Source organism: Phacochoerus africanus, chromosome 9 (genome assembly GCF_016906955.1).
Source record: "Phacochoerus africanus isolate WHEZ1 chromosome 9, ROS_Pafr_v1, whole genome shotgun sequence".
Lineage (NCBI taxonomy): Eukaryota > Metazoa > Chordata > Mammalia > Artiodactyla > Suidae > Phacochoerus > Phacochoerus africanus.
In genome coordinates this window covers 3,732,804-3,749,988 of record NC_062552.1, presented here as the reverse complement: position 1 = coordinate 3,749,988, position 17,185 = coordinate 3,732,804, and the positions used below count along the sequence as shown (strand labels likewise).

Sequence of the window (17,185 nt, the reverse complement as noted above, 5' to 3'; positions counted from 1 at the left end):
TTGGGCCGCTCCCGCGGCATATGGAGGTTCCCAGGCTAGGGGTCCAATCGGAGCTGTAGCCACCGGCCTACGCCAGAGCCACAGCAACGCGGGATCCGAGCTGCGTCTGCAACCTACACCACAGCTCACGGCAACGCCGGATCGTTAACCCAGTGAGCAAGGGCAGGGACCGAACCCGCAACCTCATGGTTCCTAGTCGGATTCGTTAACCACTGCGCCACGACGGGAACTCCCCAAAGTCAGATTCTTAACCCACTGTGCCATCAAGTTTATTGAGCCAGCCATATATTTAAGCTCTAGAAGTTTCAACTAATTTTCAAGCAGTGATCAGAGTAAAAAAAAACATCTTACCAAGTAGCAGATGCAAAGGGAAACCACAGCCTCCCAAAGTGGATTTTTATTAGGGCCCCTGCCAACGTATTTCCAGAAAAATTTCCTCCCCCTTTTAATTCTTAAGATTATATGGTATGGTGGTCGTCATTTTAAATACAGGAGCTCTATCCATTAATATTCATATTTTATTTTATTTTTCTTTGCTTTTTATTTTTTTTTGTACTTTTTAAAAAGTTTTTTTATTTTTTCTATTACAGTCGATTTACAGTATTCTGTCAATTTCTGCTGTACACCAAAGTAAGTGACCCAGTCATACACACACACACACATATATATACATTCTTTTTTTCACATTATCCTCCATCATGTCCCACCACAAGCGACTAGATGTAGTTCCCTGCGCTATTCAGCAGGATCTCATTGCCTGTCCACTCCAAATGCACTAGTTTGCATCTACTAACCCCAACTCCCCGTCCATCCCACTTCTTCCCCCTCCCCCTTGGCAACAACAAATCTTTTCTCCAAGTCCATGAGTTTGTTTCTTTTCTGTAAAGAGGTTCATTGGTGCCGTATGTTAGAATCCAGATATAAGCGACCTCACATGATATTTGTCCTTCTCTTCCTGACTTACTTCTCTTAGTATGAGAGTCTCTAGTTCCATCCAGGTTGCTGCAAGTGGCATTATTTGGTTCTTTCTTATGGCTGAGTGATACACCATGGCATACATGAGCCACCTCCTAATCCACGCCTCTGTCAATGGACATTTATGTTGTTTCCATGTCTTGACTATTGTAAAAAGTAATGCAGTGAACATAGGAATACTCATATTTTAATTAAAGGTTTTAATTGACAGTATAAAATGATGACAGACTAAATTTATGAGAGAGATGTGCTGTTAGACCAATCCACTTTGATATAGCTGTGGGTTTTTTTCTGACCCAAGAAGAGATGTGATTTCCTAGTGGTTCCTGGCAACAGCTCTTGCAAATAATTCCAAAGGGGTGTTTTTGGAGACAGCAGCTTCTGGAAAGTCCACTTCTGATGGATTGATAGAGAGTTAGAGAATGGACTGGCTCCGTGCTTAGTCCTGTTACCAACGCAAGAACCCATGTACCCACATCAGGGGCTGCAGGACCAGATACTGAGACAGGAAGGTAGTGCCAACCAGGCTTAAAATTAGACCTGGTCTCTTCCTGGCAGTTTCAGGGCTGAGGAGTTTTGCATATTTATGCATTAATTATGCAGACCTACTTTCAGGGGTATCTCTGGCTCAGTGTGATAGGCAGATCCAAAATGCACCAATAGCTTTTTTCCTCCTATACTGAACTGCATTTGTTTCTTTCAACAAAATTGCTTTTTGCCCAAGAAGGTGCCTATAACAAGCATCCTTGCAAGGACTTTATTCCTTAGGCTGCACGCCCACAGTATTCTAGAAAATCTCCAGTTCACAAAACTCCAGAGGTGAAAACTGTCTTGGAGACACATCATAGCCCATCCCCTCCGGTTTTCAGATCATCAAACTGCAGCTTGGGGACGTGTGGGGGCCCAGCGAGGTCTTCGCAGCACTGACAACAACACAAGGCCTAGGACCTGCGTCTCTCCATTCTGGTCCTCTGCTCCTTTGCCTCAGGTATGATGCAGAGGGGATATTTCAAATTAAAAAAAAGAAAGGAAGGAATCTTCTCCATGGCCATCTGCAACCAGGGGTATTGCCTGCTATGTTCCCAAAGGGCCAGCATGCATTGGCAACAGGGGATTTTATTATCTTTTAAGTAAGACACGAGGAAAAACTAACATCACATGAAGCCCCCACAGCAGAACGACCTGTACTTTAAAAAATAAGAATAATAATTAAAAAAAAAAAACACTGTTGGCATCTGCTTTCAACCACTCGCCTCAATATCATTTATGCACAGTACTAACGCTGCTCTATCATTTCCTCACTTTCCCAACGACCAGCGAGGAGAGGCTGGGCTGCATGAAGAGGAAAATAGAGAGAAGGCCCGGGAGGGTTTCGAGTGCGGCGCCCCTCACCCCGGGGGATCCACCAGGACCCTGGACCAGCCCACCCAACGCAGACGACTGTGCACACGTGCAGCCCCCGACCCACCCCGCACCCCGCTTCACCCTGCTTTATCTAGCCCTTCAGTGCCGACAGCTAGCACACCCCCAACGCCCCAAGTATGGGTGTCAGGGGGTGGAATGGGGGAATCCCGGGACACTCTCAGAAAACGACGTTTTGGAAGATCCGGAGTGGGTGGGTGGGTGGGTGAGCAGGAGAAAGGCAAGGACGGTAAAGGCGAAAAACCTTACACCACCCTCCCCACTGGGCTCTGTAACAGTCTGAGCTCTGCTCAGGCGCCCCAACTCTGGGAGGAGGGGAAAGCGGGGCGGGCCGCGTGCCTGGGGACCCGAGCGGGCGGGGCGGGGGGTGTGGGCGGGGCCTGCTGCCACTTTCCAGAGGCCCCGCCCCTCGGGCCAGCCTCCCGCCCTGCCATTGGAGGGCGTCGGGGGCGGGTCCGAGGGACACCCCCCTCTCGCCACCAGCCCGCGCCCCGCCCCCTGCCCGCCCACGTTTACGGCTCTTCCAGGAGCGGCTGAGTGCCGAGAAAGGAAACACCCGGGGCTGCCACTTCGCCCCTGGACTCTGGCTGGGCAAGCCGCGGCCGCCCCGCCCTCCTGGTGACATCAGTGGGTGGGGCTAATTGGCCCCACCCCCAGGTCCCGGGGCCTGGCCCTCGGGCCCCCACCTCTGGGTGTGCGGCTCCCGCTGGACGCTGGGAAAGGGCCACCCTGTGCAGACGCTCCGCGTCAGAAACGGCTGCAGTGGCCACCGCGCACCCCCTTCATCCCCTCACCCTGCACAGCACGTCCCACCGCCCTCATTTTACCCCCTTCTCGCCCTTTCTCTGTGCATCTCCAAACGGATGGGCGCGCAGCTGGCAGGGTGCCCGAAGAAGTAAATTCGATTCTATAGCACCTTAATCTGTTCACAATCCACTGCTTACTTAATATCTTGATATGTTCTCCTGTGATTTTGGAAGACTGGGGGGGGTCATTTGCATTTTTCATGTCTCTTTTTCTCTTCAGGGGCTTAAAGTTGGCCTCCTCTTTCTTTAGCATCTGATTAAAGAAGCTAGCATTTAGGCTTCTTTTGGTGCAGAAGAAGGTAAGGAAACCAAAGCCTCACGGCGTTTAGAAAGGAAATAGCTCTGTGCATTTCTCATCTTTAACTCGGGCTGTCGCGGGAGCACCTCGTACCCGCACAGGCGCAGCTGCAGAAGCACTTCTTTGCAGAGGAGTCTGCGTCTACACAGGGTTTGCGCCCGAGCATCAAAAGACAGTGCAGGTGTGTGTGGGTCCGGGTGTGCGTGTGCGTACGTGGTGTACGTGTGTGCGTGTGTACGTGTGTGTGCGGCCCAACAAATAACCTCGAGAGGCGCATCAGGATCCGAAGGAACGCCTCACACTGGCGATCGTCTCGGAAATTTCTGAAACCTCTGAGAGTTAGTAAATCTCTAGGATCCAAAAATCATCTTCGCAGAGACTCCTCTGCTTACTTTCCCTGCCCATCCCCCAAAACAGGTGTCGCCGTGTCTTTTGAAGCGTCCTGTTCCCGCACGGGCGTCACCGAGGGCACGCGGTGTACATCTCAGGGGCCCCGCGTGTGCAGACCAAACCCCCGGGCCTGGGTGTGGGCGCGCGCTCCCGTGCCCTGTGTGCGGGAGGGTCGGAGGCGCTGGGCTCGGTTCGCAGGCGTGTGCGTGCATGAGTGTGTGCTCACGCGCTCCAGGCTGCGCCCAGAGCCCAGCTGCAGGGTTGGAGAAAGAGGTTAGGCCAGCGCAGGGACCTGGCGGCCCAGGGGGGTGTTGAATTCTTGGATCAGACTGAGCTGTTTTCCTCTCTCCCGCTTTCACTCCTTTAAACCCCGCTGCAACGTAGGGAGGGGGCTGGATCCGCCGTGGAGCTGGTGGAGGAGGGGGAGCAGGTTGAAACAATCGAGTGGGCGCGCCAGGACTCCCCGGCTCCAGGCGGGGAGGGGAGGGGGAGCCCCTGTTCTGCGCAGAGAGGGGGCGGGGTTGGGGGCCCCGGGAACAGTGAGGAGGCGGGGGTGGCCGCGGGGCTGGGGAAGTGGTCACCCCCGGGAGGCGAGAATTCGTTCAGATCGCACGTTAATTGGAGATAACTGATTAATTCCAGCTTCTGATGACTATAAATGGCGATTCTCTAGCAAGGTGTCTTTATTTAAAAAAAAAAAATCATTCCGTGTCATCCCCCACGTCAGGCCTGCTCGTGGGCGTGAGGCTGTACTTCCTCCGCCCCCTCCTAATGGAGTGAACCATTCCCAGCACTTCCCCCTCTCCCTCAGCCTCTCTCTCTCTCTCTCTTTCTCTCTCTCTTCCTCGCTCCCTCTCTTTCTCTCCTCCCTCTGCCTTCCCCGTGCATAAAGTCTCCGTCGCTCCTGGAACTTGTTGGCAATGCCTATTTTTCAGCTTTCCCCCGCGTTCTCTAAACTAACTATTTAAAGGTCTGCGGTCGCAAATGGTTTGACTAAACGTAGGATGGGACTTAAGTTGAACGGCAGATATATTTCACTGATCCTCGCGGTGCAAATAGGTAAGTGGCTGGCCGGCCGGCCGGGTTTGCGGAGGGCGGCGGGCGGCCGGGCCCCAGGCGCCCAGAGGGACCGACTGGCCCGCGGCCGCGCAGGGGTGCAGAGAAGCCCGCAAACCCCCAGGGGTGGGGGCATCGCCTCTAGGGACCCGCGCGTCCCGGGTTGGTTTTTCTTAAAAAAGAGAGACTCCGAACCTTCGCCGGAATATGCGTGCGGCCGGCCGTTTTCCGGAGGGTTCTCCCCCCTTTTCCCAAAGCGCACGTCCATTTTTTGCTCCCCTCTCTTGGGTTCACCAGGCTTGCTGCGCTCTGGGGAAAAGCACTGGCCCCCCGCGTTGCCATACTGCAAGGTGTTATTCTGAAGGGTCGAAAGGTGAATGCAGGAACAAGATGGCTAGGCAGCTAGGACTGGAAAGTTTATGTGCAGAAAGCAAAGATATTCTGGGGCTCAGACTGCTGCATTTAGAACTTTGTCATTCTCCCGCCCCCCCACCCCCCATATCCAGGCTGCAGCGTTTGCACCGGGCACCGCAGACCCGGCCGGGGGCAAATTGGGAACCGTAGCGAACCCCAGAGTGCATATTTTGATATGCTTATCATTGAAGAGACTGAGTTCAGCTTAATATATATGAATATAATTTTCTATGCACATTTGCCTGTCCCTTTGCACGTAGACATCTGTATTTTATGTATAGGAAGGGTTTAGGAAGTGTTTGCAATATGTCGTGTGGAGTGTTTGTTATTTTTGTTTGTTTGGGATTGATGACAGATGGACATAGATAGTCCCCCTTTGATGTTAAGGAATGTTGAGTCCGAGTTACACTGTCGTGGTGGCTTTTAAAAGTTCACATTTTTTTCCATCCAAAATGAAGAAGACATTATGGAAAGAAGCGCTAGAAAACCCCCTTCTCTGATGCGGGTCAGAGCATGAATTAATATGGCCTAAAAGTGAAAGTGAAGCAGATTATTAATAGAATGGGCAAGAGAAAAAATAGAAACTCTTCCAACGGGTTTTCGGGAGACTGAGGGCATTGTTGCCTCTATCATTTCTGGCTGTAGCATTCTTTGCAGACAAATCCTTGCAGTATGGGGGGGGGTGCTTTAGGGAATTGGTTTGGGGCAAGAGATGAAATGCTTAACATTTTTCTTTATGAGAAATGTGACGGAAACAGGCTTTGGAGTTAGTTATCTACACATTAAAATGAATCCTTTGCAGTAGGTTTTTATGCATTTGACAGGATTTTGAGTATCTGATAGTTTTTGCATGAACATCGGGGGTTTTAGAGTGTGTGAATGCAGGATGTTGGCGTTTCCTTTAATTCTATGAAATGGCTCGATGTTTTGAATCTGGTTGTTTTGAATTTTTGACACTAGTGCAAAGAGCTGCAATAAATAAAGAACATCTCTGATTGCAGCAAATCCCTTAAATCTTGGAAATAAGTGGCTGTGGCTTTTGCAATTAGTCCTGCAGATTTTTAGAGAGCAGGAGACAGCAGTTGTTTTTGATAGAAGGTATGGGGGTGTTTTCCCAGTGGGAAATAACCTTACTTTGGATGGGGTTTAAAAAAATTTTTTTTTTTAAAGAGCGATTGTGCATGCGGAATACGCTTGGAACACATTAACCTCGGCATGAAAATGACCGTTTGTTGGCCGTGGAGTTGAAATTGAGCATATTTGTTCCCGAATGTCTGCCCTTTCCCGCACCAGAGCCTCGATCTTTATTAATTCATGGCTGGAAGCTGTCCCAAATCATTGACATTTGGCAAGAAAAGTGGGGGTAGGGCAGGGACGGGGAGGTGGAGGGGGTGGTGAAGGCAAAGAGAGAGGAGGCGGGAGGAAGTTTGGAATGAATGAGAGGTCGAACGAATGAATGAACGGATGAAAGTGGCACAAGAGGTGGACATTGGAGAGGGCAGGGAAGTAGCCCTGGTCGCCCTCCGGAGCCGCGCTGAACCGGGGTTCAAGAAGAACAGCCAGGGTCGCGCGGGCTGCGACCTGCCCCGATGCGCGAGCCTGCAAAGCACGTCCGGCACGCAAGCCCCCGGCCTCCCCAGCCAACTAGAAACCGAGGAGTCAGAGTTGCAAAAAAACAAAAACAAAAACAAAAACAAAAAAAAACAAATTTTCACGACTTATTTTACACGCGCCCGCGCACACACACATGCGCGCTGTGGAAGGTCTTCTCCAGCCGTGCCTGGAAAGATAACGTGTCGGGAGCGCTTCCCGCGCCCCCCACCGCAGTGAACCCCAATCCCCCTTTCCGATACGGTCAATGCATCCTAAGGGCTACTTTTTCGCCCCTGAGTTTGGGGGGTTGGAGGTAAGGGGTAAGAAGAGACTGGGAGCTGGGGCGGGAGGGAGGTTGGACTGTATTTGATTTCGTTTCTTCGCTGCAAAGCAGCATTTGCGGTGTGGATTACAGGAGACGCTGTGCAGGGTTGATTTCCCTGGGACCGTGTTCCGTTAGAACAAAGATTCGTTGGTTGCTTGATTCTATCTCAGTGTCCTCGCTGGTGCTGCAGCCGCAGAGGCGCTGAGCGTGTCGTAAGGGAATGGGGAAGATACATAAGGTTTACGTCTCTGCCCGAGCCGAGGTCGAAGTTGACCTGGGTCCCTTCCCCGGCGTTTCCCGTTCCGGATTAGAAAGCGCAAGGCCCGCCCAGCTCTTCCTGCAGCAATTTGCAAACCGTGCGCTCTCGAAGGCCTCTGCAGGTTGGGTCACCTTCTCCTTTGCCTGCCTCAGGCCCGGCTCTCGCCGACCGGCCTCGGCTCCTCCCAGGGGACACTCACACGAGAGCCCTGGCGCCCGGAACGATGCCGGGAAGGGCCGGAGCTCAGGATAGGGGCACTGCAGGCCGATTTCGATGCTGAGAAGCTTCGCCCCCTCTCTCGTCTCCCCTCGCGCCAGCGGCGCAGATCTGCGCTTCTTGGCGCCTTCCCGGCACCGGGGGTACTTTTGGCCGCTTGCCCTAAATCTTTAGCCGCCTTCGTGGGCCTTGGGGTGGAGAGAAATGGCCACAGCAGTGTGCCCGCCGCCTGAAGCCTGTCTCTCGGGTCCGGCGCCGTGGGGGGTTGGCCGACCTGAAACCAGGAGCTAGGACCTCGGTGCAGCCTGGGTCGTTCCTCCACCCCCTGTCCACTTCCTCCCACCGTTTCGGCTGCTATCCCGGTCCCCCAAGGAGGGAACGCGGAGCTAGAGACGCAGAGCCCCCTGCAGCAGGCAGCCACCTGGGCCCGCTGCCGCAGGGCTGGGACCCGGAGAGGAAGGGTCTCCGCCCGTCGCTGGCGGGAGTGGTGGCAGGTTTTTCCGCGGGAGCCGCGCGGTGGATAGAGGCAGAGGGAAGCCAGGGGCCGGGCTCACACTTTGGCCTCCACGGAGGTGGCCCGGGGTCACTGGCTCAGATACCCCAGTGTGACCCTGCCATTCGTCCCCGCCCAGTCCTGGGGGGGGGGGGAGGGCAGGGAGGGTGCACGCGTGGACCTCACTCGGAACGAACACTCCACGATAGACAATCGGCCTTAGAGTGAAAGAGTCCGCGTCGGTGGCTGCTGGTGGCTCCAGAGACTTTATTAATATATTCCTTGGGCAGAGCTTGCTGAGAGCCCACCAAGCAGCCGGCGCCGCGTCCGAGGCTTTGTCGCCCTCCGTGGCGCCCGGTTCGGCTGCATGGCCCCCCGCTCTGCCGCCTTCCAGCCCCTTCCTCGCCCCCGCTCTCTGCTGTCAGACCCCTTCCATCACCTCGAAAATGGAAAATGGCACCTGGAGAGCCTCGACGGGCTTTGCTGGGGAAGTGTTGGGAAACGCAGGAGGGAGGGAGGAGAAAGAGAGAAATAAAAGAGACGGGGGAGGTGAGAAGAGGGGGCGATGGAAACAGAAAAAGATATGAGCTGCGGCGAGATGCCGGAGGGAGTCGCAGGAAAGGCCTGGACTCACCTCCCCCGTCCACACCCGCTCACACACCGACCATCTGCAGAAGGCGCGGGCTTGGGTGCCGGTCAGTCACTCTCGGGCCAGGCAGCTCATTCACCCTGGGCCCTGGCGCGCCCTGGGGCTGGGAGCTAGTGGGCAGCGCTGGAGGGGGCGGGCGTGCGGGGGGCTGCGGGGCGGGGTCGCGACGCTGCTCACCCGTGTCCCCTCCTCCCCGCAGCGTACCTGGTGCAGGCCGTGAGAGCAGCGGGCAAGTGCGATGCGGTCTTTAAGGGCTTTTCGGACTGTTTGCTCAAGCTGGGCGACAGCATGGCCAACTACCCGCAGGGCCTGGACGACAAGACGAACATCAAAACCGTGTGCACGTAAGTGCCCCTCGGGCCCGAGAGGTTTCCCTTCTGGGGGGCGCTGCTGAGGTGGGCGGGAGCCTGGCCTCTCGGCCTGCGCTCTGCCTTCAGCGCAGGCCTGGCCTTCTCGCCTTCCGGCTCCCACCCTTAGGCCTTGGCTGGGGCCTGTCCTGCCCACGGGGACACAGCGGCCCGGGATAAGCAGAGAAGGATCTTTCCCGCGGTGCCCAGGCCCAAACTCCGCTGCCTGATCTGCGCGCACAGAGGCCCGCGCAATTCCCGCGCCGGAACCCAGGGCGAGGGGGCCCGGAGAGCTGGGGACAGTTCCTCGCTGCGCTTCGAGGCAGTTTTCATCTCCCTTAACTGCTGCGGGAATGCGCACTCCACGAAGAACCGCGGGTTTGTTTGAGGGGCCTTTGAGGTAGTTCCCTGCAGATTGGCCTAAAAAGAAGGCACTCCCCTGTTTGGTCCATTTGGTCTAGTAAAACTCTCATGCATGCCAAGAAAATTCGGGAGCAGCAAGGGAGTGCGGGTCCCTCTTCCTCTTTCTAGGAGAGATGCCGCCGAAGGAATATTTTGTCTTATGCCAATGACTTTGCCCCCCCGAGGTGCTTTCCCAGAAGCTGGTGACCATCTGGGCTGAGTTTATAGCCAACTCGGAACTGTAGGCGAGCCACCCCCCTGGCTTCCTCGCTCCCCTCTCTTCCTGCATCTGCAAGGTGTCCCCAGTCCAGGGCAGCCCAGGACCCACAAGGCCCAGGGGTGTTTCCCCAGAGCTTGGCTGGAAAGCACAGCTCCCACTGGCACATGAGGTGACTAGTGAAGCCCAATTGTAGTGGACTGGCCACATCTTCACTGCTGCAGATCTTGAAAAATAGCCCCATCTTCTGCAACTCACAAGCACACACACTTTTACTCTATTTTTCCAAAACCAGTGGTAACCCTCCCCACCCCCATAACAGTCCTGCCAATAAAGCCAAGGTGTTCCTTGTTTCGCAAAGGTTGGAGGGATCATTTTCTGCATCGTCCTTTGTCTTACCATGAAGTCCTCCCCCTCGCCCCCATTCTTTTGGGGGTGGGATGTTATTTGTTTAAATTATGAATAATCTAAAGGGGGTTAACTTTGCTACACACTTTCTTAAAAACCCTGGGGTCTACCAGGAGCCACAGCAGCTAAGTGGCTGGTACTTTCAGGAAAGGGACAAAAGGCTGGGTCCAGGATGCATAGCCACCCGCGTTGTTCCTGGATGTGTGATGATAGGTAGGGATGTACCCATAAAGATGGACAAAAGCTTAAGTACAGATCAGCTCTCAACTCCTCCACCACGTGCCAGGACTTGGATATTCCAAGCTATTTGAAGTTCTTAGCAGGACTTCAGTCTTGGCAAATGGAAATGGAGCTGCAGGCCCCTCCCAGAGCTGGGTCGAGGCTCCCAGTCTGTTGATGGCACTGAAGCCCATCTTCTCTCAGTCCCTCCTGGATTCTGTCCTCTTCCGCCACGTCTCTCTTCCAGGAAGGTCCTGGCCCCATCTGCACATGCATAAAGAAAGAAGAGATTTAGACATCCTTTGGGAGGTGTAATTATGCAGAGAGCTGTCCTGCCGCCTCTTGGTTTCTCTAAATCTCAGTATTTATTACAAATTGAGGAACCTGGAAGCCCTGTGCCCTAGGCCCCGCAGTCCTCATAAATCAGAGACTCACAGGGCCCTTTAGGAAACAGCTCAAGACAGTCCAACATGCATTTATAACTTGACTGTTAGCCAGAAGATGGGATGGGAGTGGAAACCAGGATAAATCAAACCTAGTGCCTGCCTTCAACGTGCTTATAGTCTAGGCTAGTGAGCGGAAGGGAGAGAGGGGAGAGAAAACAAGGCACTCTCTGGAGGGCTGTTGCTGGTGACCTGGCCCTAAGGGCGCCCGCCAAGTGGAAGCCAGTCTGGAGTTCCCCAGACACACGGATCGACCCGGCCCCGGAAAGGAGACAGCGCCCCAGGAATCGATCACGGGTTGGAATTATATTTAGTGCTGAGATCTATTTCGGATTTTCAGAAGAAAGGGGGACAATAAAAAAAAAAGGACAAATTGGTTGAAGGTTGTGGGTGCGGGGGGGAGCCAAGGGGGAGCAATTGGCTGAAGCCAGGGCTAGAAGGGAGGACAGGGGGCAGGGTCCCTCCAAGGCTGGCAGTGGTGGGCCCCGCGCCCACCCCGGAATCTGGGCCCCTGGGGGGCTAGCCCTATGCCCCAAAGGCTTTTTCCAATGCCACGAAAACGCCTCTGGAGAGGGGAAGAGAAGGGGCCCGGCGGCGCAGGGGGCGGAGAACACCGGGGTTTCGGGCAGCTGGAGGCGGCTCCCAGCCGGGCCCAGGGGCATGGGGCGCGGACACTCACCGACCCCGGGCAGGGGGAGGCAGGAAGACGTCTCCACCCCGAGTCAGAGCCAGGACCATGGAGAGCAGGCCGAGGGGCCACGGAGGACGGAGGCAGAGGCGGAGGAGGAGCGGGAAGTGGGGAAAGGAGGGGAGGAAAAGCCGGGGGAGGGAAACGGAGGAAGACAAAGAAGGGGACAGGAACGGAGGGGACCTGGGCCAGCGGGAAACAAAAGGGGTTGGGGGGCGAAGGCCGAGGCTGGAGCGCGGCTTGGCCGCGGGGAGGGAGAAGGAGGGAGGCAGAGGGCGAGGGGAGGCGGAGAGAGCGGGACGCCGGGAGGGGGGGCTGAGCTCCGAGCAGGGAGCCCGTCTTGCGAGCTAAGAGGCATTAATGCGCGGCAGCTTGCGAGGCTTAGCACTGTTTTCCGAGCTTGGCCCGCCGAGGACCGGCAATCTGTTAGCACCGGCCAGGGTGCCAGCGCGGCACAGCAGGTGCGGCCCGGCGCCCCGGGCGGCGTTGCCGGGGCGGGAAGGGGCGGCCGCCACCTTGGACAGCGGCATCCAGGGCGGGCCGAGGGCGCGAGAGGGCCCAGCGCGGCCCGGCGTCCGGGTGGCGGGGCCGAGATCGGGCCGCCGGGAAGGTCTTCGGGCTGCGATGGGGGAGGCGCCCGGGCGGAGGCCCGGGGTCCTCCCGGCGCCCAAAGCGAACCTGCTTCTGTTTTGTTCTGTTCCTCGCCAGATACTGGGAGGATTTCCACAGCTGCACGGTCACAGCCCTCACGGATTGCCAGGAAGGGGCGAAAGATATGTGGGATAAACTGAGAAAAGAATCCAAAAATCTCAACATCCAAGGCAGCTTATTCGAACTCTGCGGCAGCGGCAACGGGGCGGCGGGGTCCCTGCTCCCGGCGCTCCCCGTGCTCCTGGTGGCTCTCTCGGCAGCTTTAGCGACCTGGCTTTCCTTCTGAGCGCGGGGCCGGCTCCCACCCCGCGCGCCCACCCACACTCACGCCATGCTCCCGGAAATCGAGAGGAAGATCCATTCGTTCTTTGGGGACGTTGTGATTCTCTGTGATGCTGAAAACACTCATATAGGATTGTGGGAAATCCTGATTCTCTTTTCGATTTCGTTTGATTTCTTGTGTTTTCTCTGCCAAATGTTCCCAGTCAGTGAGCAAGCAAGCACAGCCCAAACCGGACCTCAGCTCCAGTCCGTCTACCCACAAAAACACGAAAACGGCAAGCCCACCCCCATTTTCTTTTTTTTTTTTGTTTTTTCTTTTTTTGGCACAAGAATCTCAGGAACGGCCCTGGGCCACCTACTATATTAATCATGTTAATACATGACAAATGATGGGCTCCTCCTAATAAGAAACAGAGGAGAGGAGAAGGCCAGGGGAGTGATTTGAAGAGAGAAGCATCTGGTGAATAATTCACGCTCACGTCTTTCTAACATAGCATCTTGTTTTCATCATTTCCACTGCACAACTCCGAGAAAAGTGAAAGGACAGAGTGTTGGCCTTGTGTTCTGAGCCTCGGAGGGAGAGCGCGAAAGGGTTGAGGACCCCTCAGGCTAGAGGTACGGCTGCCAGAAGAAACACTGCTGAAGTCACTGAGGTTAAGCTTTACCTGCTCGTGTTGATGCATCTTTCCAAGTCCACTGCCTTGATTTTTCCCTCTTGTTTTAGCTGTTACACATACAGTAATACCTGAATATCCAACGGTATAGATCACAAGGGGGGGTGTTAAATGTTAATCTAAAATATAGTTAAAAAAGATTTTGACATAAAAGAGCCTTGATTTTAAAAAAAAAGAGAGAGATGTAATTTAAAAATGTTTATTATAAATTAAATTCAGCAAAAAAAGATTTGCTACAAAGTATAGAGAAGTATAAAATAAAAGTTATTGTTTGAAATGGGGGTGTCGTCTGTTTCCTGCCCCAAGCCGAGTTCCCATGCTTTCTTGGCCCAGTTCCCATGGTTACCTGAAGGGACACGCGGGATGCTGGGTGACAAATTCACCTGCTCACAAGCCACTTGGTAATCCACCTTCTTTAAGCAGACCCTCCTCCACCCAGACACCTTGCCACCTCCCTGAAATTTTGTTTATTTGAGAGAAAGAGGAAGTTATTTTTTAAGTGAGTAACCTTACAGGCAGAGAGCTTTTCTAGGATAGCTTTGGGGACACTGGCCTTGGACCTGGGGCTGAGAAGGCACAGGCAGACCCAACCCCAGTGACTCTAGGCAGGCTGCAGCCCCGACCACCTGCTCTGCAGGCCCAGCCCTCTCCGCCACTGGCCGCTTCCTCTGCGGTGGCCGGAGGCACCTTTCAGAGGAACCACCATTAAGGGCTCTAGCAGAGGGGCCGAGAGACTGTGGTCCCTGGCAGGGATCAGGCGACTCCTTTCATAATTAATAAGACAGCTCAGCTAAAATGGCGAGGAGACGGGCCCCATCGATCTGGCAGTGGAGCTGCTTCCACTCTTCCTATTTATAAGCCCGCGTGGCCTTACGGAGAAGTAAACATTCGCGAGTAAAGAGGAGCAGAGGAGACCTGGGTCGGGGCATCAGGATGGGAGCAGGCTTCAGGAGAGAGACCCGAAAGTGGGGCCTCCGGGTTCAAAGAAGGGGAAATCGGATTTCTTGGAGAAAGTGAGGATGGGAGGGAGCTGCGGGGGCCTGGGGGTGGGGGTGGGGATGGGGGTGGGGTGGCGGGAAGGGAGGCCAAGGAGGCTGCAGCCGGGTTCCCCCGCGCCGCGCAGTCTGCCGGCCGCTCCCGTAAGGCTACGCAGGGGGCCCTGAAATGCAATGTGTAAATAGAGTCACAGTTCATAAATCAAACCCGGTAGATCGCAGCCCAATCTGCATTCCCCCCACGGATTGAATTCCAGCCACACATGCGTCCCTGCGCCCCGAGCGCTGGAAGCCGCCGGCATTTTTAATGGCAGCATCTACGACCGCGGCCGCTTCACGCACGCGCCGCGCCCGCCACTCCCGGGAGTATTTTCCCCGCTTCCCCGCTGCCGCCCGCTCCTCCGCCGAGCCCCTCGTCTCAGACCAAAGCAACGGAGATCCTCCTGCCTGCGCCGAGTGGTCTCCCGCCCGGGAACGCTGGCCTTTTGGAACACAGAGTTTGGTTTCCGTCGTTGCATTTCGATGGTGATGTCCGGGCTAAGTATAAATGGGACGATTCTCATCTGAGCGCAACCCCTGGAATTCGAATTAAAATATCTGCGCCTATTTTAACCAGAATCTATTTAATGGGGGAGGGGGGATCGGGAAAAGGAGGGTCTTCTCCGGCCACTCTTGCTTTGGTAGCTCGACCCCTCCGGCTCGAGTCTTTTCCTCCGAAAGCTGGGGGCGAACCAGAGGGCATCGCTGAACCCCTGGTTCGCAGGGCTCTGGCGGCGGGGGATCCCCCGCAACATACGAAGGACCCTCCCTCTCCGCACAGCCCGGGCTGCCCACCTAGAAATCGACCGCCTCTGAGATCTGGAAGGAGGCGAGGCTGCAGGAGGGGGAGAGAGGAGGGGTTGGGCGCGCGGACACCGTCTCTCTTCTCCAGAAAGCTGGTTCTTGCGCGGCGGTTCCAGATGCTCTCCAAGTGGGGCCGCCCTAGAGGGGGACTTGCCCCCGATCGCCCAGGGCAGCCTCCAGAAGGCTGGGTGCCTGTCCCAGGCCGGGAACCACGCTCCCCTGCCCTTGGGGAGAACCCAGGAGCGCGGGGCCACGAGTCTCGAAACGGGGAAACGCGGGCTTACGCACCTGGCTGGTTTCGAGGACGTTTCTTCTGGTGGCGGTGATGGTTTACAGTATTATCGCGCCGTCCTCGACTGTAATTTGCTATTTAATCACGATGACATCTCCATATGTTGGCTGATGTTATCGTTTTTAAGCAGCAACGCGGCAAGGCCCGTTCCCAACTCAGGGAGGTAGGTATTCACCCAGGTTGAGGACTTCACGTCCCATGGGGGTGGGGGAGAGTGAGGAGTGGGTTGAGGACCCCAGCATCATACCTACCTCTGACCCTGCTCTGAGCACCGCTTTGCGGGGCCCACTCGCTCCAGCCCTTGAGGATGGGTTGGGATGGGGAAAGGGCCCCCCTCCATGCCATCCCCTGCCCAAGGAGGTTCCAGACACAGAAGTCCTCCTGAGTGTAATTTTGGTTATACCCTCCTGAAAATCTCCGAGAGGCCAAGTTGGTGCCCCAGGCTCGGCCTAAGAACTCCAGGGCCCTTGGGAGGTAGACTCATCAGGAAGGAGGAGACAGGTAAGGGATGGAGAAAGATGAGGAAAATCATCCAGAAGTGAAGGGAGCCGAGGGGAGCGAGGGGTCATCTTAAACACAGACGGAGGCGACGCTGTGGACAGAGGTGGAGGCTGGAGATGAACTGGGGACCTATTTTCACTCAGGATCCTCAGAGAAGGAAATCAGCCCTGCGACCCCATGACATTCTCCTTCTGTGCATCCAAGGATCTTTTCATTCTGGCCAAGCCTCCAGGGCCTGGGCCACAGGAGTGGCAGCACGGTGGGGCGGGCAGGCCTAACCCAAGCTGGGAACTCAGAAGGAGGCCTCAGAGATGGAGGCTCTCCCTTTGCCTCCTTCCAGAACCTCCCTCAAATTCCAGCAGAGCTGCCTCCGTCTGGGAAGGGACGTTCTTTCCTCCCTCTCCTGCTTTTTCCCCCACACGAGGGGCTGTGCCCTGGCCATGCCAGGCGAGGTGTGTGGGTCTGCTTGGGAAGAGTCCAGAGCCCTGTGCCACAGGGCCAGAGGGAGGAAAGTTTCACTGCCTCTCTTCTCCTTCCTTCCAACACCTACCAAAGGAAACCAAAGCCTTGCCGCCTAACCCTAGCCCATCACCCCTGCAGGGAGGACCTTGGAGAGGCTTGGAGAGACCCTGGGTTTGCCCCGCTCCACCCCCAAGGCTCGGGAGTCAGGGAGCCTTGTATGATGTAGTTTGTGGTTTCCCCTAAGGAGAGGAATGTCATCTCCCAGGGGCTCTTCCTTGAGGTTGAGGCTGCGTTAACCTCGGCCCCAAACCCAAATGCCTGACAGCCCCTCATCGCCTAGCTGGGCTCTGGCAACCTCCCCTCTCCAGGCACGGTGGGTGGGGCCGGGGAGGGCAAGGAGTGGGACATCCCGGTCCAGAAGGACTTGCCTTTAGAGTGGGGACGCTGGCTTTGGAGCCGGAAGACTTCTGTTACCAGCCCCATAAGATGGGTGGCTTCCTTAACCTCTAGGAACCTCAGTTTCCTCCCCTGTAAAATGGGGATCATGCGGTTGATACTTTGTATCAAATGTGATTTTTAAAAAGCGCTTTCACAGGGCCCGCCTCTTACCACTAGACCCTTTGCTATTCTTATTCCCTTTCCTCCTGCCTCTATACAGGCTGAATCCCATGGATCTCCCTGGATTCTTCAGAATAACCTGGAGGAGAGACCCTCATTACGGCCTTTAATGCTGTGGGGCAGTTTTGCCTTTAGAGTCTAGCAGCTGAATTTCCTCTTGCTATAGGCTATCCAGGCGCGCCACGCTGCCCCAGCTTTTTCAGGAAGCTCTAGATAAGCTGCCTGAATTCAGTCAGCCTCTGGACCA

General features: G+C 55.4%; 1 protein-coding gene across 1 annotated transcript; it reads left to right on the top strand.

Annotated features, from left to right (window-relative positions):
• The first annotated feature begins 4,256 nt into the window (after window positions 1–4,256).
• NRN1 (neuritin 1) lies at window positions 4,257–13,504 on the top strand. Its single transcript, XM_047795748.1, has 3 exons — window positions 4,257–4,950; window positions 9,096–9,240; window positions 12,329–13,504. Exons 1-3 carry the CDS (start codon window positions 4,896–4,898, stop codon window positions 12,555–12,557), a joined length of 429 nt encoding a protein of 142 aa, XP_047651704.1. The 5' UTR covers window positions 4,257–4,895; the 3' UTR covers window positions 12,558–13,504.
• Window positions 13,505–17,185: the final 3,681 nt, after the last annotated feature.